The 25977-nt window shown below is 47.0% G+C and overlaps 1 protein-coding gene across 6 annotated transcripts in view; it reads left to right on the top strand.

Moving 5' to 3' along the window:
- BIRC6 (baculoviral IAP repeat containing 6) overlaps nt 1-25977 on the top strand; it is a 2386688-nt gene that overhangs the window by 1167743 nt on the left and 1192968 nt on the right. For all 6 annotated transcript variants that reach the window (XM_086926902.1, XM_086926900.1, XM_086926901.1 and 3 more), the window contains one exon: nt 2351-2566. In XM_086926902.1, the coding sequence (XP_086783028.1) occupies nt 2351-2566 (216 nt within the window). The remainder of the gene's footprint in view (nt 1-2350; nt 2567-25977) is intronic.

Raw genomic sequence — 25977 nt, 5'->3', positions numbered from 1 at the left:
CCATAGCTCGATGGATCGCACAAACGATACAATTCTGCCACAAGCAAGCGGAGCAGAAGCTAACAGGTGGGGCACAGGCCCACTCGACCAGGAAGCCTCCGAGACTCATGGCCCCCTGTGACATGGGGTGATGCGCGCCTTCACGCAGTTAAAAACAAGGTGGGTGTGTCCACTCCACGAATCTCCTGTCGAGCCTCTGATGAGGGCATTAGCCCAGAAACGCGTCATATATATATATATATATATGTATACATATATATACATATATATACATATGTATACATACGCGTCATATATATATATATAAATATATATATATATATATACGCGTCATATATATATATATATGTATACATATATATACATATATAATGTATACATATATATACGTATATATATATATATATATATATATATACATACATATATATATATACATACATATATATATATATACACATACATATATATATATATACACATATATATATACATATATACACATATATATATATACATATATATATATACATATATATACATATATATATACACACATATATATATATACATATATATATACATGTGTATATATATATGTATGTATATATATGTATGTATATATATACATATGTATGTATATATATACATATGTATGTATATGTATATATATATATGTATGTATGTATATATTTTATCTGTGTGATAATTTGAACTTGGGAACCAAACAAAATGCCATTTGTGAGAAGGTTCTGATGACCTCTTAAACCAAAAGGCTGAAAGCGAAGTGGTTTGTAAATTTCTCCAAAATTGTAGAGATGGCAATATATTAACATATTAGACTTTGCCCATGCTTATTTCTTATATAACTTACTGATTTTGTTGCAGTTTTCATGAAAACTGTGTTTTTTTTCAAAGTGGAAATGCAGGGTTTTAGAGAAAGCCACAGTTTCTCTGTTAAAAACACTTTGGGGGTCATTAGGATGACGGGCGGACATTGTCCGCCCGTCATCCTAGCGGTGAAATGGACTGCCTGCCATGAGGGTGGGGGTCCTGTGGCCAGCATTAGGATGCGCCCGCCACAATGCATGCTGTGCATGGAACTGCTGAGGGGGTACCATAGGTACCCCCCATATGCACCCTCAACCCCCCGTACCCCCCCCCCCCCCGGAGTCCATGGGGGCCCCCAAATCAGACTCCGCATGCCTTTCCGTGGCGGTATTGCCGCCACGGAAAGGCATCTGAAGAAGCCCATACTAATATGGTTGACGGTGTCTGATAGACACCGCCACCATATAAACCGACCGGGGTGGAAAAGCGGCGGACGGTCTTTCCGTCTGCCGCGGACCCCCCAGCAATGTTAATATGGTGGGGGGTCTATGCAGCAAGGATGGCGGGCGGATTGCCCCCGCCAGGCCGGCGGTGGCTACCGCCAGCCTGGCGGGGGCAATCCGCCCACCATCCTAATGGAGCCCTTTGTTTCTATAGAAGTCTCAGATTTCTTTAAGCTGTTGCTGCAAGTTAAAGCTAACAATGTGCCAGGATTGCAATTAGATTGTTATTGTTTAGCTTGCAATTCTTGAAAATTAGTCTAATTGACATTGGTGAAGATTTCTTGAGACCCCTGAATGTACTGTCCTCCTTTAGGACTAATTATTTAACGAGAAGAAAATATGACTAAATTGATGCTTGCTATTGGTAGAAGGCCATATTTCACGGGTACCTGAAATGACCTCCTCTGACCGTGAAATTAATTTTATACCACTACATTTTGTGGAATAAAGTAATAAGCAGATGTACTCCTATGCTAATGTTTAATCGTTCTTTTCGGATGTATTAAACATTAGCATAGGAAGTGCATTTGCTTATTATTTTATTCTCTAGAGATCCAACCTCCCTAGCTTTACAAGGACCCAACCACTTTTGTGGAATGAAGGCACCCAAACGAAAGTGTATCCAATTAATCACTCTGTGTCCTCTATTGGCAATAAATAGTCGAGGTTGCAGTAGTCATCTGCTCCCATTTGTGATATTGGTATGAGAAGGAGGTACAGTGTCCAATAATTAATTAGTGGGCTTGACTCAGTTAGTGTGTCTCTCACGAGACCATAACACATGTTTTAATTTTTCACCATTATAGAAGCTACGACTGGCACAATTAAGGTTTGGACTGAAATATGAAGTTTTGGATATGTCATTTAAAATCCCCGACCTTTAAAACTTTATGGAACATAGAACGTGCATACAGTTTGTTTCTGGGTCATTTGCTCCTGCATTTGTATACGCACAAATGGGTTGGCTTTGTTCATCAGTTTTATATTATGATTAAGACCCCTTTTTTCTTGTTTAGCACTTTAAAGATTTAATACGCTTGCGACGAACAGCAGAGTGGCCCCGTTCAACTTTGGATACAGAGGTGTCTGCAACCAAAGAAAGCCCAGAAATTGAACCTCTTCCTTTCACGCTGGCACACGAACGCTGCATTTCTGTTGTGCAGAAATTGGCTCTCTTCCTTTTGTCTATGGATTTCACATGCCACGCAGATCTCCTGCTGTTTGTCTGTAAGGTAGGTTATATTTTGGAAATCTGCTGATGACAATGTCTGAATTAAAAATAAAATTACGACTTTTCTTTTGCCTGCCTTCTTTTTGTTTATTTCGTCTAGCTCTCCTTAGCTTGTAAGCCTTTCCGATTAGTTTTCATTCCTTACATTTGAGCATCCGACACATTATAAATAACTGACTTAAATGCAGATAACTATACCCCCGTTAAGTTACTCTGCCATATCTAAAAGAGAAGAGAAGCTTTGGTAAACTAGATGCTTCTATTATTTAAATTTACTTTCACAATCCGATGAAAAACTATGTTAAGTGAACAATTCCCAAGGCAACTAGGACAAAAGAAATACTGCATCCATTTTTATGAGGTATGCGCTTTTCAGTACATTTGGCCCACATTTTTTATCTATAATTAATTTTTAAGAGGAACAATCCTAAGTTGGTTTTCACATGTGGTCCTTCTACTCTAAAAACGTAAGCAACATAAATAATAGGTCTTGAACAGTTTTGGTATCTGCTAATATCCAGTGCTAAGCTCTTCCTTATCTAACACAAATACTTTTCTTGTTAGTGTTAAAAAATGCACACATCTTAGTCTCCAGATATTGACTTTTACTTTTCCCCATTCCTATTTCTTAAACCCTGTGACTAAACGCTCTGCTTTCTTCCTTTATCTCCACTCCCAGTACCCTGCGGCATTTAGCTGCTGTGCTATTCTTTATTCTTTGTTTTCTTTCCTCTGTGTACGTTCGTGTGAATTGCTTGAACCGTTGTGATTATGTTTTTGACTTCATGCCTTCGTTGGTCATTTGCTCATTATATCTAAAGGGTTAACTCAACCCTGCCTGTTGTTTTGGTGTACAGCGCACTGATTCCTATTAGATAAAAGTAAAAAATAAATAAAACATTTAACCATCACAAAATGCATTGTGATGAAAGCCATGACTTTCAATCCCTGCGAGGGTGACTTAGTCTTCGTTCATTCCATTGATCACTTAATTGTGCATCATAGATTGGGTAATCATATAGTATGATATTTACAGTGTTATGAATGTGGTATGTAACACTATACAATACACAAGTTAATATTATGAAGTTCATAATACCTGCACTATTCACTTTACCAAATTATGTACTGCTGATTGTTTACGCACAAATTTTGCATCACGTATTAACAAATCTTAAATGCAGATTTTTTTTCACAACAGATTTTATTGTTGACAGACAATAAAAAGCCCAGGAGGGTCCAGGGAAAAATATTGCATGTATAATATGACAGTGGTAAATATGTTAACATTTCACAATGAGTCCCACTAAAAAATAAAGGTACATTTAAGCAAAGGCTGTAAAAAATGCACATTGAAAACCAAAAACAAAGGTGTCACCTGATCTACACATCCTACATTTATGCGTAATTCCAGTTGTGATAAAACAGTAAATGTACAATCGGTCCCCGAGCCTACATCCAACATGAAATCAACAGGGCAAATCTTCAATACTTCGCACGGGGGAACTGGTTCAAGGTAGAGACCGTGATAATTGGCCCAACGCTTCCATATTTTCGGGTTTTCTGGGGGCAGCCGCGTGCCTTAAAAATTGGAATTTCAAGCCCCATAGATAAGTCAAGGCCACGCTTCCAGGCCCCAATCGGAGGCGGGGAGGTCGTTTTCCACATCCTGGCAATATCGCGCTTAGCAAGGGTAAGCCCCAAAAATAGCAAGTTTTATATAGCGCTCGCTAGACCCGGAGGTATCAGAGTGCTTTACATGAGGTTCCACAAAATTCCAATTTACATCAGTTGCTAGACAAACAATTACAAGAGCATAGAAAACGAGATAAGTGAAGTCAAGAGGGGAAGGGGGTAAGGGTTAAGGGGTGGGAGGGAGATACGGCAGAAAGACGAAGGAAAGTCTGCCCAAAGTCCGGCTGGGTAGGTGACGGTCGAGGGGGAAGTCCCAAAACCCATCTCCTCTATAGCTATCAGGTAGCTCCGCCAGGCTTTGGCCAAATAGCTATGTCTCAATGGGAAACATTTAAAGAACATGGAGGCCAAAATAAATGGAGCGTAGAGGGGAGGGGACAGGGTAGGTGAGAAAGGGAGGATAGGGGAAGAGACAACAAGGAGAGACAAAATGAAGTCTGTCTAAAGGCTGACTGTGTAGGTGACGACCAAGGAGGGAGTCCACGGCCCATCTCCCCTATAGCTAAACCAGGTGGCTCCATCGGGCATCAGACAAAATAGTTCAGTCTCAATACATTGAGATAGGAGAGAAGGAGAGACCTAAATAGAGGGAGGATGCTACAAGAGATGACAGGAGACGAAAGTAACTCTGGCTAAAGACCGACTGGGTAGGTGACGTCCAAGGAGGGAATCCCCGACCTGTCTCCCCTATAGCTAAACCAGGTAGCTCCATCGGGCATCAGACAAAATAGCTAGATCTCAAATGACGAGTGTAAATTCATAGGTAAACAGGGTGGGGACTAGGGCCAGGACAGGTGAGGGCAGAGGTCAGTAGCAGGAAAATGGAGAGAAGTAGGGAGGGGTAGGGGGTAGGTAGTTCGGTAAAAGTTCCCATGGATCTGCTTTGAGTCATTCAAAAAGCAGGTTAGTTACTTCTCAGGCGCCATCTTGAGGTTAAAACGCTGGTTGAGATTTTCGCCAGTATCCTTGTGTTGCTACGACCGGTTGGAACGGCGGCCACAGTGTCAGATGCTCCCGACCATCCGATGTCCAGAGATGGTTGAAACAGTTGTTTGGGTGGGGAATTAAGCGCCTCACTTAGTTGATGAAAGCGGGGCTTCAGAGGTACAGAGGCTCCTAGCAGCCAAGTTGGATCCTGGCTCCTCCTCCTCCTTTCCCCTGAGGTGACACCCCAGAATGCAGCACTGAAGCATGGCCCTGATATTTATGGTAAGGCGTCCCTCAGTTAAATATACTGGCAGAGGAAAGAAACAAGCAAAACCTCACTGTGCCTTCCGGTGTGCGAAGCACCCAGAAGGTGGTATTGCGTGTCACAGGCAGTGTGGCAGGAGCGATTAGTAGCAATGGTTTCCCAGGCCATGTCTGCTACTGCTTGGGCGGAATGTCGGTGCTTTCACTTGTGATAATGCCTTCTGATGGCCGCCATTTTAGGGTCAGGCAATGGCAGTCACTGCGACCAGCCCGCAGTTAGGCACTGCAGCGAGTGGGGGGGTTTAGCAGAGCAGGGTTTAGTGCAGCTGAAACAGGTCCCCGTTCCCCTCACCTCCTTTGTTGCGACTTGTGAGTCCTCTGATGGAGATCTGCCTAATGGGCCGAGCGTTTCATCTCCTCTGCGCCATTTTGAGGTCAGGCAAGTGTGGCTTTGAGTACCAGCCTCCTCGGGATGTCCCGGTGAGAGGGGGGAGGGGGGTTGGCACCGGCGATGCTCCCGTGTACTGGTGCCAGTGGCTGCCCCCAACGTTTACTGGGTGGGGGTTTAGTACCTGGGTGGGGATCGTGCAGAAAATCGCGGCGGTCAGCGGGAGAGATCAGCATCTAGTCGGGTGCTGCCCAGCCAAGGCGTTGCGTACTGACCAGGGAGATAGACTGTGTGGAGACTGTGGGCAGGTTAGGGACCGGGTCTCATGCCTCTGTGATGTGGTGGTCGCGGCCTGGTGCAGGGATATATAAAGTGGCTGTGCCTCCATGTTGAGGTCAGGCAGCATTCTCCACTGTATGTCCAATTTCACATCAGTCTCAGACTAAGAGGGGCGCTCAGCGGGGGATCACCTCATGAAGGAGGGGGAAAACGCTGCTCACCTCCGTTTTGCTGTTAGTATGCACTCCCCGGGGGCTCTCAGCGGCAGCCTCACCACTCGCGGCGATCTCTGGGCTCCATCTTAAGGTCAGGCGGCCGGAGGAGGGGGCTCCCCTAAGGAATCACGGTCGGGCCGATGGTCGCAGTCGGTCCCCGGTTCCTAATTACCGGTGGAAAGGGGTTACCACCCTTGGACATCGTGTCGTGGGCTGCCGGAGCCGGACGGTGTTCTCCTTCGATGAGGTCCGCTCTGAACAAAATGGCGGGTCCGCTCCCGTCGGATTTAAGGATTGCAGCCGCTGGTTTATTTTGCTCTACTTTGGCGCAACATGGCGGCTCCGGTGTAAAAACCCCTACTTGACCCCCTGCTTGTTTCGCCACTGTGCCAGGGACCCACGCTGTTCAGAGGGGGCATTGGCCTTCTTTCAATCATTTTGTCTGTCCATTGGAAAACCTCTTAAGGAGAGTCAAAGAAATGTGTCTGCGATTTAAACGAGACGTGCATGCGGGCCGGGAACAATAGTGAATACTAGATTTTCATGCCACACAAATGGGCCTTGGCCTCAGTGAACGATTGTCGGCGCTGCTGGACCATTTTGGTATAATTGGGGAAGACCATGATGGGTCGTGAGGGATAGGTAAGTACCCCTTTGACCCGGGCCTGTTGGGCAATCACATCCCGGTTATCTGTAGTTGAGAAAGCGGGCAATCAATGGCGAGCTCCCGGGGGTGGCTCTTGTTGTAAGACCCGATGGGCCCGCTCAATGATAAAGCAGGGAGACAAGGCGGCAGGAGGGAGCCAATTCACAAGCCATTTGGTCAGAAAGGCAGCAGCGACGTTGGACTCTGGAAACCCCACGAAGTGGAGGTTGTTCCTCCGAACACAGTCCTCTGCTTCCTCCACCCTGGCCGCCTGACCGTTCGTTAGCGACTCTCTGTCGTGGAGATTTGCATCTCCGCCTCGGTGATCCACTGTACCGCATTACGAAGGTCTTGCCAGAGGACCATAACGTTGGATCCCAGAGCACCGATTTTGGCTCCAAGGGCACCTCAGGATTGCGTAACAGCCGCCAACAGTGCAGCATTACAGGGGCTGCAGGTGCTGCGGCCTCCAGGCCGGGAGGTTGGACGGCGGCCTCAGTGTACTTGTCTATGGTAGGTTGCTTAGAAGTGCCTCCGGTAGGTTTATCTCTAGCCAACGTGGACAATGCAGGGGAGAAATTCCAGATGGGAAAGGTGACTGGGAGGGAGAGGGTATCCCGGCCCCAGCCTCAGGGATGTACCACTGGTTGACCAAACACGGTCGCTGGGAGGGCCAGATACCCACAAGCCTAACCAGGACCTAGCGCGGCCGCCTCCGCATGTAGAGACCCACCTAACGGGCAGACCCAAGGAATGGCGCCAGATTGCAGTTTGTCTCCCTGACGTGGGACAGTAGAGCGAGCGTAGGGGCCGGCTCACTCAGCAGAACGACTGTCGAAGAAGGTAGGTCACACTGAGTCCCCACAAGGACTAGGCCACACTGGAAGCAGACAGGCCAATCAAGCCACCGCCCAGGTCCAGCAGAGATGCAGGCCGAGAGCTGACCGAGAAGCCAACGGTCACGCCCTCCTGGCCCGGCTTCTGCATGAAGGATAGGGGTCCGCACCTCAATAACTAGCTGTGGCTCCAAGGCCGTCCACACAGCCGCTCTAGGTGATCCCGGGAATCCAGGAGAGGACTCCTAATGCAGTGCAGGAAAGGAACACCACTGCCCGTATGGCCGGTCCTCCAGCAGTGTGAGCGGCCACCGCAAGGCCCGCTCGACATGAACGGGTCAGGAAGGCCGGCTCGCCTCAACAAAAAGGCGGTTCACGGCCCGCGGCGGCGCTCTCCCCAAAGATCCGGCGAAGTAAAGGGAAGTGGGAGCGACGAGCAGCTCCTGCCCCTCCCCAGACAGCAGCCGGAGGGGCCCCAGCAACCAGGCAGCACGTACAGGCCACCGTGGGCGAATGCCAAAGATCCCCCTCACCAAGGTAGAGCTCGCCCAGGGCAATCCCGGGACCCGGCCACGACAGCGAGATCGGCGGGTCCACAGCAGCAGGAAAGCCTGGTCCACGCCCGGGTAGCGCTCTGCTTGTTCGCCACGGCCCGTAGAGGTTCAGGGCGAGGATATTTGCAGGGAGATGGCAGGATTATCAGAGAGTTAGTATTAGGTTGCGGGAGCGACGTTAAATCGCGTTTGCCAAGTTGGACCGCTTGGCCACGCCCCCTTAAGTGCAGACATTTGACCATACATATTTTATACATGTTAAAAGCACTTCATGGTTTTTATATTTTGGTAAATACAATCTTTCAAAGTGATGTTACACTCGGAGGTAGACATGGAACAGATGACTCCTCACCTCTCTTTGGTCCTTATGTTGAAAGTGAAGGCACCGCCTGCTTAGTAAGAAATGTTCTTCTTGTATTGTTTTGCACTCTTATTCCCAATCTTCTACTAATTTTTATTAATCCAGTGTCAACTTGTTTGTTGCTCTTTTGTTCAGGAAAACCTCACTTTGCGCAACAGATTATTTTTATAATCTGTCTCCACATTGTGTTAAGTCAATGTTATTCAAATATAGCAAGCTGAAGCTGGGTGGATGCACAGAAAAATTTCCAGAAAAGCATACCTTCAAGTGTATTTGATTATGCTCAGCTAATTAAAGCCATTGCAAATTGATAAAAAATATAAAACAAATACAGTTAAGAGTAGTGCCAGACACTGTTTTAACGCTGTAACTGTTATTATTATTACAGATAAATATCATGTGTAAAATTGCCACTGCCAAAGCACAAGTTGTACGATCATTTAAAATGTAGATACATCATTGTTTAAAAAGAGATTAATTCTACCCGGTATCAAAGTGTTGCCCTGGTCAACTTAATGATGCTATTATGTTAAGCTGTTTATGGCCATTGAATCGACTGAGCGGGTTAATAGAAATATGTGTTTAACTAAAACCTCAAGCAGTGCCGTTGCACCGGTTGTGGTGTAACTTAGAATGTCAGTGCGTCATTAAAAATACGCACATTCCTCAAAGACAAGAGGTTTTGCCCCAGTCCTCCTTGAGGTTTTAGTATAAAATGCTGGTGTGAAGCTCCTAACATTCCTCTGGTAGTGTGCACTTTTGGTGAACGATTGTGTTTAATTGTCAGTGTATCAGCGCTTCGTGCATTTGGGCTTAATCAAAGGTGCAAATGAGAGGGGATAGTTTGCATGCAACAATTATTAAACATAGAGGCGTATATAGAAAAGGGATAGTAAGTAAAGGTTTATGTTCCAAGAGTAACTGGAGAAATGGAGGCTCTTAGCAATTTGTCGGCTTTGCTCAGGTATTTGACCAGGATTAATTAGCTTGAGGATGAGAGTTTTTGAGCAGGAAATCTACTGCTGCTTGAGTTGTTCAGGACCCTTGTTTAATCCACGCGGGACAAAGGAATTTCCTGCGATTGTCGATTAGGGCTGGGCAAATGCAGAGAAGATGAGATAAGCTCTCCTGCGATTGACCACAGTCGACACTCGTTAGACATTTGGTGCATCGACCATGGCAGTAAAAGATCCAGTGATGTGAAGTTTCCCTCCCTAATAAGGCTAAACATGATTCTGTAATGCACAACAAAAGTGACTGTGAGATATTTTTTAAATCTTTCTTTCGTTGTAGATTCTCCTTATAAGATGAGCATGCTTTCGGGCCATAAGGGCCTGACTGTCTTGTACAAATTATGCTTTTTGAATTGCTCTGTTGAACGCCTCTTTACTTTTTGGTGTGGAAGAATTGTGTTCCATAGAGCCATAGCTGTTTTAAGTTCAGTGCATCATGAAAGGCGACAGTCCAAGGATTTTGAGAGACTGTATAGTTCATTTTGGATGCCTCCTGGTCACTCATCAATAAGTTAAAGAGGGCTGGGGCCAAAGTGCATCCTCGTTTGACTCCTTGCTCTATCCTTATTGTGTTGGAGACTGTTGGGTTATTGTTGAGTTTGACTCTGGCCCATTTTTTGGAGTAAGAGTAATTGGATGCCTCTGAGCAGCGGTTCGGGGATGTCCTGATTTTTGAGTTTCAACCATAAAAGTTCCCATTGGACATAATCAAAGGCCTTGCTGTAATCTACAGAACAGCTGTGAAGGAGTTGTTTTTTCCATATCTGTTTCGACAATATCATCCTGATTCCTACTATGTTATCAGTGGTGCCCAGCATGGGTCTAAATCCAGTTTGGTTGAATGATATCAGGTGTTTTGAGCTGGCCCATTCTTCTAGGTCTTCCATTAACAGGGAAGCGAAATATTGAGCTACGACATCTAGGAGAGCGATGAGGCGATAGCTCTCAGGATTCACCTCTGGCCTTTTTTTTTGTTTTATAAATGGGCTGCAGGATTGATCCTTGCCAAGAGGGGGTGGGGGCAGTGTCTATGATGAGAGCTGTAGGTTTAAAACAGCCTTTCCAATAGTTGTGACGAAAATTCAATATCCTTTTTAGAAACTGAAGCAGGAATGCGATTTGGTCCGGGGGCGCCATCGGCTCTGCGATCCTATTAGCCTTGACGGTTAGTGCTAGGTGGCATGTTTGCTCGTTAACATTCTCCGGGTTTCTGGAGTTTGGCCAATTTAAGGCTGCACGTCTTATATGTTTGAGAGGTTGGATTGAATTTGGTACAGGGTCGACCCGACAAGGAAAGCACGTAGAGCCTGAAGAGTCGACTCCGCGTTTCCCTCCCTTTCCGGGACCCCGAGCGACTTCCGCCCATCTTCGTACATTCCACCAGTCGATGTACGCCATCTTTGGGCGGGCCGAACCTGCCAGCGCGCCGTTGAGCCCGCAGACTCGGTTGGTGGCCCTAGGCCTTCTCTGCCGGTGGCTCGGGCCCTGGCGCCGCAGACCCCCTTGGATCCGGGCCTGGATTCGGATCGGCGCCGGTTGACCTCATTACGCCTCCACCGGAGCCACTTCCTCCAGCACCACTACAGCGTCCAACGTCGGTCGTTCCCTCCCCTGCTGGCATCGACCCCGGCCTCCATCCCGAAGTGGAGCTAGACCGACGCAGAGGGGTTTTTGTGCCTCTGTTCAATCCTGGGGACCCTTTTCAGCCGGATTGGTACCTAGAGGATGATGAGGAGGAGGACTGGGAGTGGTCAGGAGACCATTTAGCTGATCAGGTAAAATCTGAGCAGGACTGGAGAGAGAAACTGGGGGATGCCAGTGGTCTGGATACCTCCGCTGACCTTGGTATGTTGTCTCCTCCTACCGTGGCTTCGGAGGAGGGAGCTTGGTACGCAGTGCTGTTGCGTAGGGCAGCCGAGGCTCTCAATCTCGAACTCCCTACCGTGGCAGTCAGGACTAACCTACTGACAGAGGTGCTTCAGCAGGCGGCGAGCTCTTCTGAGCCTCTGCTTCTTTTCAATGAGGCCCTTACTGACATCCTTTTGGGCGCTTGTTCCAGGCTCAACACAGGGGCTCCCGTGGACAGGATGATTGGCCAACGCAATTGCCCAGCTCCGGGCGACCCCAATTTCCTTTTCCAACACTCCACCCCGGAGAGCTTGGTGGTCCAAGCCTCCACTTCCAAAAGCGCCTATCCTACCGCTCCACCGGAAAGGGAATCCAAGAAGCTGGACCAACTTGGAAAAAAAAAATTCTCTTCCGCCAGCTTAGGACTGCGGTCCTTAAATACTGCATGTCTCTTGGGGCGTTATTCCAATTCGGTGTGGGATACAGTGGCGCTGGTGCTGCCTCAGTGTCCAGAGGAGGCCCGGACGGTGCTCTCACAGGCTGTTGCCGCCTGGAGCAGTGCAGCGTAGTTTGCGATATGTTGTTGGCTGGACACCTCCGACTCTCTGAGCAGAACCATTTGAACGTCTGGAGTGCTTTATCGTTCCGCCTGGATGAGGTTGACTGGTTTTCAGGGGATGTCAAGAACACCTTGATGGACATGCCCTTTGATGGCTGTCGCCTTTTTGGCGATAAATCAGACAACGCTCTAGAGCGTTTCAAGGACTCATGGGCTCCGGCCAAGCCCCTTGAGCCTCTCCACCCGCCCTGCGCAGTCTGCTTTTCGCCCCTTTCGTGGCTACGGAAGGGGTGCCCTTCGCGTGGCCAGGGACGTGGAAACTACCATCGTGGTTCCCTGGGCCAGCGGGCGGGCCAGTCCACCAACACCCCCTCTGCAGCAGCATCCAAACCTTCCTAGTCCGACCTTTCAGGACCATCAAACGCCAATGGGCGGCAGGATTCACCATCACCTCCCCCAATGGCGCACCATCACTTTGGACAGGTGGGTTTTGCAAATAGTCCGAAGGGGCTACCTCCTCCCCTTCGAGACTACCTCTCTAGCCATGCCACCGAGCTACCACCGCATATCTGGCCCTTCTCCAGCAGGAAGTTACGGCTCTCTTGGCCGAGGGAGCCGTCGAACGCGTTCCTGTCCGAGAAGTAGGTCGTGGTTGTTACTCCCACTACTTTCTGGTCCCCAAGAAGGACAAGGGCCTGTGTCCTATCCTGGATCTCAGGGACATTAATGGCTTCCTCTGGAAGGAGAAGTTAAAGATGTTGACGCTTGCTCAGGTCTTGTCTACCCTCGACCCGGAAGACTGGATGGTAGCGTAGGACTTGCATGACGCTTATTTTCACATTCCGTCCTGCCGACCCACCGGCGTTACCTACGGTTCACGGTAGGCCATGAGCATTTTCAATTTATAGAGCTCCCCTTTGGCCTTACCAGCGCCCCTCAGGTGTTCACGACAGTGATGGTGGTGGTCGCAGCTCACCTGCGCAGGTCATGGGTGTCAGTCTTCCCCTACCTCGATGACTGGTTGTTGAAGGCGGGCTCACCCCAGGCAGTTGTCAGCCACCTTCAGACTACGGCCGACCTGCACTTGCTGGGGTTCTCCATCAATGTGCCGAAGTCGTACCTGAGTCCCTCTCAGAAGCTCCTCTTCATTGGAGCGGTTCTGGATTTGACGCAGTTTCAGGTCTATCCTCCCGAGCAGTGAGTCCGGGATATTCAGGCTATGATTCCGCTCTTTCAACCTCTATCGCGGGTTTCGGTCAGGATGACTGTCAGGACTCACGGGAGGTTTCCTCCTTTTAACGCAATGCTGGCTACCATCTCCCCCCTACTAATTTATCAAAAGTCAGTTCATCCCTCAAGCTAGAGTGCTTGTTGGCACCGATGGAACTCCAAGATGGCTGCCAACATGCACATACTGCAACAGCATACCGCTGTTAGCAGTCTAGTCTTTTAGGCTTCAGAACACCTGGTGAAGTGTGCTTCAACATTCCACTGTGCACTTCACTGAAGAAATAATTGGAAGAGCACCTGTTTCCCAGCGTCGTGAAAGTCAGATAGGGTGGTTGCGATAAAATAGGGTTAGCTTCGTCTGAACTACATTCCCTCACTAATCAGGTTAGTGTTAAACTTGTAGCTAATATAAAACATTCTGTGAGAAAAGGTTATCGTGTCAGAGATAAATTTCTATTTAAAAAGGAAACTAAGTCAGAATATATTTTCCTTTCAGTAAAAACTTTCCTTAGCTGAGAAGATTAAATAAAAAGCTTTTTAAATCAAGCTGTCTTATTCAGCTATTCCAGATTCTGTCAGACCCGGGTGTTACCTTTCAACACACCATGTCTTCTTTGACTGAAACTTGTTCACTCTTCAAAGAAATAATTAAAAGGTGAAGTCGGGGTTACTGGAATTTTAAGGCTATTGAGGGTTTGGCGAGTATCTTAGAGGCTACCGTGGAGAATGTGGCTTATTGGGATGGACGTGAAATAATGTTTTGCTGATTTTTTGAATGTAGTAACTTCTATCGCAAAAAAACCTTCCCCTATAAGAAATCCTAAAGTAACTCCCAGTTGTCTTCGGCATCTTAATGTTGAAATAAATAAATTGGTAAGGGAGCAATACCTCTTCTATACTCCGGAAAGATATCATAGAATTGTTCTATTAAGAAGAAGGAGGAGTAGGATGAAGGCTAAATTGAAAAGAGTGAATGAAGATACTTTATCGATTAAATTACGGGAAGCGGCACATAAGGGTCAAGCTAGGATATTTTCGTCAATAATTGGGGAGGGTTGTGGATCAAGATCTAGACCTCTACCAATTCCCATTGAAGAGCAAACTTGGGTTGGGTACATTGAGAACTTATATGCTAGTAATGGTTTGGTCCCTGAAAACGGGAGAACACGTGGATAACTCTCCTTACGAACCACCGTCTGAGAAGGACATTGAACTAGCCATCAAGGGCTTGCGCTCTTCTGGCGCAATGGGTCCGGATGAGCTTCCTATCTCGGTCATAAAACAACATAGTAAGATGTGGAGTAAAATTCTCTTCCCAGTTTTTAACCTCTGTTTCTCTTGTAAAATCGTTCTCCCCTCTTGGAGTGGAAGCATATTAGTCCCCCTTTACAAGAAGGGAGTCCGCGACGTGCCACAAAATTACCGCCAAATTGCCCTTTTGGATGCCATAGGCAAAGTTTTTACAAAATGCCTTCTTAAATTGATTAACGATTGGGTGTCCAAGAATGAAATCTTTCCCTTTGAACAGACTGGGTTTAGGCAAAGGCATGGTACTTAAGACAACTTGACGGCATTGCAGGTTATAACAGAGAAATATGTCAAGGTTCGTGGAGGGAGAGTTTACGGCGCCTTTATAGATTTCTCCACAGCATTTGATAAAGTAGATCGATCTTTGCTGTGGAGGAAGTTATTAGACCTAGGCATGCCGTCCACTCTCCTAGAGCTAATACGAGCTTTGCACTCAGACACACGGTGCAGAGTTTTGTTAGGTGGGGAAAGAGGACTTTCTCAAGTAATTACTACAGCTAATGGGTTAAAACAAAGCTGTTTATTGGCTCCCATATTGTTTTCCCTCTATATAGCTGATCTTCCTCATGTTTTGTCTGCAAGTGAAGGAATTGCTCCGGTCTTGGGGGGTATCCCAATTGTTTGTTTACTGTATGCAGACGATATATTAATCCTGGATTTAACACCAAAAGGTCTAAATAATCGTCTGCTTGCCCTTTATAAATACACGGAGGCACACCACCTGAAGATAAATGTCTCAAAAAGCAAAGTAATGTGTATGACAGGCAGAAAAAAGTTGAAATATGCAAACTTCTCTTGGTCCGTGGGTGGACAAAGATTGGAAGTGGTACAATCTTATGTCTTCCTCGGAAAAGTTGTTACTGGTAATTTAAGTGAAAAGGCTCACATAGCTAACAACACCCGGAAAACAATTGTCCAAGGCAAAAGTCTAGTCTCACTCTATAAGGCTACTGGCAGAAGGCACTTTGCTATTTTGTTAGAGGTACATCGTGCTAAAATTCCAGCATCACTACTTTATGGCACGGAAATACTTGATATAAAAACCTGGGGTTTTCTAAACCCTACGGAAGGCAAAATTCTGTGCAGTCTTTCCACGGTTAATACAGCGAGCTCTACAGCCGCCTTTAGACTGGAATTCGGCCTACGTAGTAGCTGGGTTCAGGGCTTAGCGGGGATAGTGCGCTGGGTTTTTAATCTTGCAAGGGGAGATCGAGGTACCTTAAGATATCTTATAAAACTGAGTTGTTAGGAAATTTTAAAGAACACTCGCTAATTGTAAACATTTTTAGAACTGCGGTTGATCTTTTGCATCTTGATGAATCGGTTCTATTTACCTTATCTGCATATCAGCTGAAGTCCATCTTGAACTTGGCCTCTTGGGAATTAAGCTTTAGGTTGGATAGGGAAGCACGTACCTTGAAGAAAGGCGTTTCTTTGGCCATTGATACCTGCCTAATGAGAAAAGCCCAACCATACGTCACCTGGAACCTACCGCATGGAGTACGGCGATTCTTGTTTTTATTGAGGCAGGACCTACTTCCCCAGATGGTACGGCTCCTCAGCTTTATGTGATCTTTGTAACAATTCAACTCAGGATATTAACCATGTTGTCTTTGTGTGCCCGGCCCTACTTGCGCTCAGGCGCAAGTGGTTGAGACCTATCTGTCTCCAATTAAGCATTTTCTCTGCCACTTCTTTCTTAGATGCCATTTACAACCCCCCCAATGAAATGTTTTGTTATAACATTTTTAACTTTTTCAAAAGTTTCTTAGATAAATATTAAAAGATTGGAAATGTTAAATTTATTTTGTATCTTATCTATGATTTCATGTAATTGTATCTAATTTGTCAATCTTTTATGTGGAACTCATTTGAGTTCCGAAATTATAAAAATGAACTTGTGAAGTCAGGGTCAAAAGCCTGCAACTTGTTAACTCTTAAGAGAATTAATTTTAAGGTGAAGTCAGGGTCAAAAGCCCAGCATATTTCTTTTTCCTGCCATGTGTTAAGTTTGAAGATAAATAAGTGAAGGCCCAGTTAAAGTACTCCAGTAATGTTCTATGGCCAGCATATAAAGTAACTCTTCGGCAAACATTAAAACCTAAGGCAGAATAAATTGTGCTTCCAGCAAACATTAAAACTGAAGGCCTGAATAAAAGGAACGCTTCCTTTTAACATTTAACCTAAGTTCTGATGCATTGTTTCAGAACTAATTAAAGACAGAAAAAGCAGTCATCCTACTCCAGAAACCCAGTTCAAGGCCCACTCCAGTCTCTTAACAGTGAGTTAATAGAAAGAAGGAGAAACCCAAATATTACGTGAATTAGGAATACAGAAATAAATACTTACCTTATCTTTCTTACTTTAAGGAATAGCAGGTTCAATTGCAGATTGTACCTGAGAATGAAAAGAAAAGAGATTTGAGTGAAGACTTCTCATACAACCTAGCAAACAATACATGAGAAGTAGAAGAGAAGTAAGCTTCAGTAACCATTCTGGTAAGATAAGTTATTTATACACCATAGAAAAAACAATAAGTTAAAAAGCACAGTAAATAAAGGTTTTTACATGTTACTGTTGCAGTCCTGTAAGAAGAAGAAGAAGAAGACGTAGCTGAACAGGCAGAATATTGGAGCAGTTTCTTCTCTGTCCCAACCCAGTTCCCCCCTTAGAACTTACCTGCAACGGAATACTAAAAGACCTAGCAGGGTTGGTTCTGAGAAGGGTATTGGGATCTAGTGTCATTCTGCTCCTGTGTGGTCCAGAAAGCAATACGTATTTAGACCCTGACAATGACCCTCAGGCTTCCCGGCCTGATGGCCTCCTGCATCCTGCTAATGCAACATGCCAGATGGCAGAGGCGGACTCTGAAGTGGGACCTGAAGTTCCAGTGGGCGCAGCATCGGGGCAACCTGTCGGGATCATGTCCAGATCTCGGAGGACACTGCACGACATTTGCAGTGGTGGCTCACGAATTGCAATTGGGTCGATGGCAGATCCCTCTCCCATCCCCAACCGGAGCACACAGTGGTGACGGATGCGTCCCTCCTGGGATGGGGGAGGGTACTTGGGAGAGGCGGAGATCAGAGGCCTCTGGTCTCTTGAGGAGTCCCGGCTCCATATCAACCTTTTGGAGCTTTGGGTGATCCGACTTGCTCTGAAGGCACTCCTTCCCTCTGTACAGGGAAGTGTGATGCAGGTGTTTACGGACAACACCACCGACATTGCAACAGACAGGGTGGGGTGGGGTCCTGGACCCTATGTCAGGAGGCTCTGCGCCTCTGGACATGGCTGGAACATCAAGGCATTACCTTGGTGGTTCAACACCTGGCAGGTTCTTTGAACGACAGGGCGGACAAACTCAGCCGCCGGTGCTTGATGGATCACGAATGGCGTTTGAACACAGATGTGGCGCAAGGTCTCTTTCAGCAATGGGGAGAGCGTTGGTTAGATCTATTCGCCACCGATGAGAACGCGCAGAAGTCATCACTTCTGCGCGTTGAAATTTCCAAGGCGGCACTCGCTCGGCGACGCTTTCCGTCGCGAGTCTAGTTGCGGTCTATTGTAAGCCTTTCCTCTATACCACTTCTACCCAGAGTGCTGAAGAAGTTTCAGCGCGACCGGGCCCAAGTCATTCTTGTGGCTCCGGATTGGGCACGAAGATACTGGTATCTCGAGCTACTCAGCATGGCGATCGATCCCCCGATCCGACTGCCTCTTCGGGAGGATCTTATGTTGCAGCAGCAGGGAATGGTCCTCCACACGAACCTGTCCAGCCTTCACCTCCATGAGTGGAGTTTGAGCGGCGACAGTTGACTGCTTTCGATCTTCCTCCTGAAGTCAGTGATGTGGTTCTGGCAGCCAGTCATCCCTCCACTAAAACGGTATACACCTGCAGGTGGAACAAGTTTGTGGCATGGTGCACAGCTATTTCTGTGGTTCCACTTTCTGCCCCTCTTTCGGAAGTCCTTCAGTTCCTACTTTCTTTGGCCCAGCTGGGCTCTGCTCTGGGCACTAACAAAGGTTATCTTTCGGCCATCTCCGCCTTTCTACGGCCTCCAGATCAGCTTTCTCTTTTTGAGTCCCCGGTTGTTAACCGTTTTCTGAAAGGCATTACGCACACGTTTCCTCCCGTGCCGTTCGTCATGCCTCAATGGGACTTAAACCTTGTTGTGACCTTTCTGATGTGCGCTCCCTTTGAGCTGCTTCATAACTGTCCTTAACGTCTTCTCACCTTAAAGACTGCTTTCTTGGTTGCTATCACCTCTGCCAGAAGAGTGAGTGAGCTCCAGGCTCTTTCTTCTAAACCTCCTTTCCTTTCTGTTCATCCAGACAAGGTGGTTTTAAGGACCCGTCCTCCTTTCTTGCCAAAGGTTGTCACGCCATTCCTCATCGGGCAGACCATCCCTTTGCCCACCTTCTTTCCGCCTCCGCATTCTTCAAAAGAGGAAGAGAGGCTCCACCGTTTGGAGCCAAAGCGTGCGCTCTCATTCTATCTGATGCAAAAACAACAGTTGATGGACAGAATGCAGAACAATGTCATATATTCACCCCAGTACAGAAATCTGGGCCTAAATCCATCGTTTTTTTGCTCACCATGCCATTCCAGTTTGAACCCAGTCATATGCATATCAGTCTTGACCATGTGCCCCATGGGAACAGTCCAGCCTGAACTGCCAAGCCAGGTCCTCCCTGGACTGGAAACAAGCATCCAAGGACCGGTTTCGGGCTTTCAGCCCTCATCAGCCTGGATAGCTTGATTCCAGTGGCATGGAGAGCACGGGACTCACGTCTGAGCATACCAGTTCCACTCGGGGTGACAAATGCAAAAACAACAGTTGATGGACAGAATGCAGAACATTGTCATACATTCACCCCAGTACAGAGATCTGGGCCTAAATCCATCGTTTTTTTGCTCACCATGCCATTCCAGTTTGAACCCAGTAATATGCAAATCAGTCTTGACCCTGTGCCCCATGGGAACAGTCCAGCCCGAACTGCCAAGCCAGTTCCTCCCTGGACTGGAAACAAGCATCCAAGGACCGTTTTTGTGTGTTTTGCTGAACATTCTATCTGAAGCGCACACAACAGTTCCGGTGGATGAACAACTCTTTGTTGGCTATGTGGGCACCAGGAAAGGTTGGGCCGTGCACAAACGGACCATCTCTCCGTGGGTTGTTCTCTGCATCAAGGCCTGTTACTCCTTAGCTAAGAAGGAGGCTCCTGTGGGGCTGCGTGCCCATTCTACTCGGGCGACAGCGGCCACTAATGCTCTGGGACGGGGAGTCCCTTTGCTGGATATCTCTCAGGCAGCTATGTGGTCCTCTCTGCATACCGTTACCAAGCATTATTCCCTTGACAGCCAAGTCCGGAGAGACAGCTTCTTTGGCCGTTTTGTTCTCCGTGACTTTCTGGTGTAATCTTATTCGCAGACCCACCACCGGCTTTGGTATTGCTGGGGTATCTATTCTAAGGTAAGGAATCTATCAATAACGTGTCACTTTCAGATGCAAAAGTTACTACTTGTGTAACGATATATCTGTAAGAGATATTAGTTAGTGATAGATTCCTTACCACCCCACCCATCTTCCACGTTCTGCGTCCTGATTCCTAGGGTTAAGGTCATCCCTTTCAGGGCCCTAGTTTCATGGCACTAGTGGTCATTTTTTTGCATGACTCTGCATTCTTGGCGCGGAAAGTCGTGTACAGAACGGAGGTCGGCACACATGGGTGGCGCCTAAGTAGTCTCAGTGATGTCATCTAGGTGCTTACGACGCCAGCGACGGACGCGGAGCCGCACAAAGCTGACGCGCAGAGGTACTGCTAGCAAAACTTTCCGGATCCAGTCTGATGCCTAGGGATATTCTAATGTAAGGAATCTTTCACTAACTAATGTCTCTTGTAGATATATCGTTACACAAGCAGTAACTTGTGCTTTCTGTATAAAATCGTGCTATTCTCCGACTAAAAATGAGCCTCCAGTGGGGCTACGCGCCCATTCCACCAGGGCGACGGCAAACACTACTGCCTTGGGAAGAGGAGTTCCTCTACATGACATTGGTCAGGCAGTTACGTGGGCATCACTGCACACATTTACCAAACACTACTGCCTTGACAGTCAAGTCCGGAGAGATGGATTCTTTTGCCGTTCTGTTCTCCAGGACTTTCTGGTGTGATCTTGGTTCTAAGGTAAGGAATCTATAACGAACGTGTTTCTTTCAGATGAACAAATTACTTACCTTTGGTAACAATATACCTGTAAGAAACATTAGTTAGTTATAGATTCCTTACCGCCCAACCCATCCTCCCCGTTCTGCGAACTGATTTCTAGGGTTAAGGACATCCTTTCAGGGCCCTAGTTTTGTGCACCAGTTGTCCGTGTCTTGCATAGCTCTGCATTTCTTGTGCGGAAAGGGGTGTACAGAACTGACGTCTGCACGCGAGGGCTGCATCTAAGTAGCTGCCGCAATGTCATCCTGGCAACCCCCGATGCCAACGACGGACACAGAGCCCACGGACGCCACCTTCCGACGCACAGAGGTACTACTGACGAAAAAAGTTTCTGGATCCAGTCTGACGCCTGGGTGTAATTCTAAGGTAAGGAATCTATAACTAACTAATGTTTCTTAGAGATATATTGTTACCGAAGGTAAGTAACTTGTTTTTCAAGATTTTGAGATCTTTTGTGAACCATGGCTGCATTGGAATGGATCTTGGGTGGCCTGAGCCCTGGCCCGGCTGCTGAGTGTAGGTAGGTAAGGGGTAGTAGAGGTTGGTGCACAAATGGTTCTCAGTCTTCAATTGTGTGACATAGTGGAGAAATCTGATTGTGGAATGTGGTTTCCCACATTGAATATTTTGAGTCTGTGCCCATCGACCATTTGATACTCTTCCAGTTTTGATGCAGGCGTCCCAAACCGATTGTCTCTAATGTCATGAGGTCCTTGGTCTGATGATCTAAGGACAACCGCTGGGGCATGTGGTCGCTTTCACAGCGCATTTGACTGGCGGAGGAGTTTACAATACTTATCAGCAGAATTGAACAAAACGTGTAGTCTAGGACTGCCCGACTATGGCGTGTAAAATGTGTATACTGGGCTTGCTGATCCTCGGGAAAGAGACCATTTAAGGCGCTCAGTTGGTGATAATGAGTTGTTTTGAGTTGGGGCAGTGCTTACTTTAGGCATGGATGTTGTTGAGGCCACCTGTTGGTGCTTGTTGTACCGTTCTTCTGTTGTTGACTTGAGTGTCGATGCTAAGTTCCGGGTAGCTGGATGAACCCTTTTATGACTCGCTGTGATTTATTTCCCGCAGAGCTAGTCCAGTTTTGAGCTTTGCCAGATACCTTGTTTAATGATCGTCATGAATGAGCTGGGGATCCTGGGTTGGGGGGGGTCTAGTGGAATGATGGAAGTTTGAGCTATGATCTCTGAGGTGTCTGATGGGTGTTTCTTAACAGTGACTTGAAGTGAAGCTAATTTGGTGGAATGCCCGATGGCACTTTCAATGTCCATGCAAATTCTTAGGTGTATGTGGCATATGGTTGGATTCCCTTTTTAAGGAGGGGGGGAGCTCTTTATCGTGGCCATGTGGGCTGCTGTCTTGGGTCATATTATGATTCAATATATTATTGTTTAGTGGGGAGTCCAGGGCACAGGGGTACAGGATGAACTTCCACATTAAGGTCTGTCGTGTTTTTCGAGGGACACTGGTTGAGGAAGCAGCATGTGGATCGACGTTTGTCTTTGATGGTGCTGGGCATGAAAAGTTTGTTGGTGTCGTGGGCAGTTTAGGACTAGGTTGAGTGACCTTGTGCTTGTCAATCCATTTGACTTCCTGGCATTGATCACTGACTATCGCTGGTAGGGTAAATAATTTGTGTAATAAGATTGTGCAGTCACAGTCTTGAGGACTTTGTTTATTGATATGTGATGGTGTGGGGTTGTGAGGGTTAGATATCAAACTGCTGAGAGTAGCGTTCAGACACTCAAAGCGTGAATCAATAGATGTCTACTGAGCTATTGCTTTTAGCAAAGAGATTTGAATATCCAGATTTAAGGAAAGCTTGTGGATATTTCACAGTTTTTTGGACTATTTAAAGGGGCTGCTTGATGCTGCATAGGAGTGCTTAAAATACCTGTGATGGTCCTGGGGGCCAGTGGCAGACAGTTCGGGAATCTCATGGTAAGCAGGTGAGCAAGCTGGCAGCGTGCAATGGGAGCTGGACGAGCTGGGGGTGTGAGCTTAGAGTGGAGGATGTAAGATGGGCTTCTCATCGTGGCAAGCTGCATCGGCCTAACGCCGGCCGCCTCTGCCCCGGGAGGAAATGCCTCAGGCCTGACCTTAACTCAGCACTCGTTGGATACGCTCCACCAACGTCTCTCTCTCTCCTCTAGCAGAAGCCAGGACATGGCTGCCTCCTGCCTTGCTTCGGTCGCTTCACTCTCCCGGTAAGAACCGCTACTCCTCCAGCAGAAAGCAAGGGGAACGGAGGGGTGGAGAGTGGAGACACAGGGAGACGGTTTGACGAAGCAACAACCTCTCAGCCTTCCGGCTCTGCGGTCCTCCAATCCATGTCCATGTCAAGACGTTGCAAATACAACAAAGCACACCTTATTTGTTGGCTGGTATATTCTTATACAGTGTATGCAGATTCATGCTGTTCTGGAATGATTTCATCCTGTATTAGTCGGAGTGAATTCAAGGTCATCTGCTAGTTACTAATGACCTTCAAAACTCCTTTTTGATCTATGTAAAATGTTTTACATTTATTGCGTTATCTAAACTAAACTCCTACATTTCTTTCATTTTCCTATGTGTTATTGATGATCAGTCTCTTATTGTTGGTAACTAGGATGCCCAATGTAGTTTGCCTCCATATTGTGTGCAATAGACGGCAAAAGTGCAAACTGGCTTATCTCATGCAAAAGTTTTTTCCTAAAATGTATCCCAAGTTAAAACACTCTATATTCATCAAATAGCATTGGGCCTCAGCAGAATCTCGTACCATGGTCTTTAGTCTAGTTTCCTGTAGTAAAAAAGTGCTTATCTAAAGCTGTTCTTGTTAAATAAATGGATGAAAATATAAGTAGTTTTACAAGTTAACCCATTGAATGCTCCTCTCTTTGTAAGTAAGCCCCATTAGAATTACATCCATGGAAAACTAATAACCTCAAGTTAAGCATAAATGATGTTGAATAATTCTGAAGAAGGGGTATGATTCCCGATGAGTGAGCCTAACTCGATAATTAAATTCCAAACATTCTAAAATCCTTATCCATAATGGTTTCTAGTAATGACGGGAAGTTGGAACCTGCTTCAGTGCAAGTACGGTTAATTTTCTGGGTGACCACACTTTTACTTAAAACCTTCTGCTGCATGTTTCACCTGCCAGTCTTTTAAGCTATGTTAATCTGCTGCTGGTTTAACCAGCTGGCAGAAAGAATGCTTGTGGACTTTTTTGTTTCAAGTCAAGACAGAGTGCAAGACAAAAGCAGTATGAGAGCCTGACAGTATTTATTTATTTATTTGGAGACGCGATCCTTGTGTTCCTCTGTTTTACTGCTCCTCTAGACATTCTCTTTGCTGAGCCTTATAAGTGCCAAAGGCAACCCACTCCAACAGGAACTTTGATGTCAAGCACTGTCCTCATGCAGCATAGTGCCGCCTTGTTACAAGACTTCAGCTGCATATTCCTTACCTTTGAATTTCCCAGACGTCGGGCTGGATCCGGAAACTTTTGCTCAGTCAATACCCTTGGTGTGCGCTATCGGGTGGCTCCATTTGGCTCCGCTTGACGTAGTCAGCGAAGGTTATGACGTTGCGGTTACCTATATAGGCACAATCCAGGTGCACGGATGTCTCTTGTTTTCTTTCTGCGCCAGTTAAGAGCCAATCGGGGAAGAGCTAGCCCTCTGCCTCTTTTTGACAGGCCTTTTTCAATGTTGGAATTTTATTCCATCGTGTTAAAGGATGTCTTCGAGGAAGACCGGGTTTAAACTGTGCAGTGCCGGTCACTACATCATGTCAGTTACCGATCCACCCCCACCATGTGTATTTCTGGTGTTTCGAGCGTGACCACAACTCAAAGTGGTACTCGGACTATTTGACAACGGGACTGAAGACCTTCCAGGAGCGGGCTATGAAGCTCCTTGTGGCTCAGCAGTCAACACCATCCAGCAAGACTCCACGGAGGTCCCTGTCCGGATTGGAGAAGAGGAGGTCGTGGGACTGCAACCAGAGCCCCAAGTGCCCTTCGTCCCACTCAAGGTCACCAGGACACTTGGGGAAGAGGCACAAGAAGAAAAAGAATTCTAAGCGGACTTCATCTTCACCTCGACTGTCGGTTTTGCTGAGCCGGAGCCAGGGTTGACTTCGAGCCTCACTCCCTTTCCAGGAGCCGGAGTGAACCCCGTTCAAATTAAAGATTGTTACGAAGTACATGCAGCGCATATTTGAGTAGGCCAACCCCTCTGGTGAGCCCTCCGGTCCCGCTAGGTTGGAAGAAGCCCCATCAGATTCTACGCTGTTGGCTTCGGCTGCGGTGCCAGTGGGGCCTCAGTGATCCAATCCCAGATGATGCCGGTCGTGCCCTCTTGACCTTCCCCAGGGTCTGGCCCAAAGTCAATGCCAGCGGCACCAGCACCATCCTTATCCCTGATGACACAAAGTCGAAACGGCATCGCTCATCGCAGATTCCGATGTCAATTGAACCCAGGGGTTCAATGTTGTCGACTGAACATGTTGATGATGTTTTAGGCTTGGGAGAGGATTGGGAGTCATCTATGAACCCTTTAGAACACCAGGATGATTCTGCAGAGCAGATGGGCTGGTAGGGGGAACTTGGGGAGGCCAGTAGACTGGACACTTCCCCAGATACTAGCCTGCTCTCTCCACCAATAATGGCTACGGAGGAGGGGCCATCTTATGCCATGATGGTCAAGAGAGCAGCCGAGGTCCTCGGACTGGATTTTCCCTCTGTGCAGGTCTGGACTAAGTTGCTGAGCAAAGTGCTTCAGCCTGGGGCTTCCACCTCTGAACCCCCATTAGCCTTTCAATGATGCACATACTGATGTCCTTCTAGGCACGTGGTCCAAGCCTAGCACACGGGCACCTGTGAACAGGATAACTGCACAGCGCCATCACCGGCTCAGGACGGACCAAAGTTGCTCAGACAACAACCCATTGATGAAAACTTGGTGGTGCAGGCTTCTACCTCCCAGTGCGCATTCCCTTATGCCCCTCCGGATGGAGAATCCAAGAGGCTTGACTCACTTAGAAAGCAGATGT

Source organism: Lissotriton vulgaris, chromosome 6 (assembly GCF_964263255.1).
Source record: "Lissotriton vulgaris chromosome 6, aLisVul1.2, whole genome shotgun sequence".
Classification (NCBI taxonomy): Eukaryota; Metazoa; Chordata; class Amphibia; order Caudata; family Salamandridae; genus Lissotriton; species Lissotriton vulgaris.
Note: the sequence above shows the minus strand (reverse complement) of the source record. Positions and strands in the feature narration are given on the sequence as shown.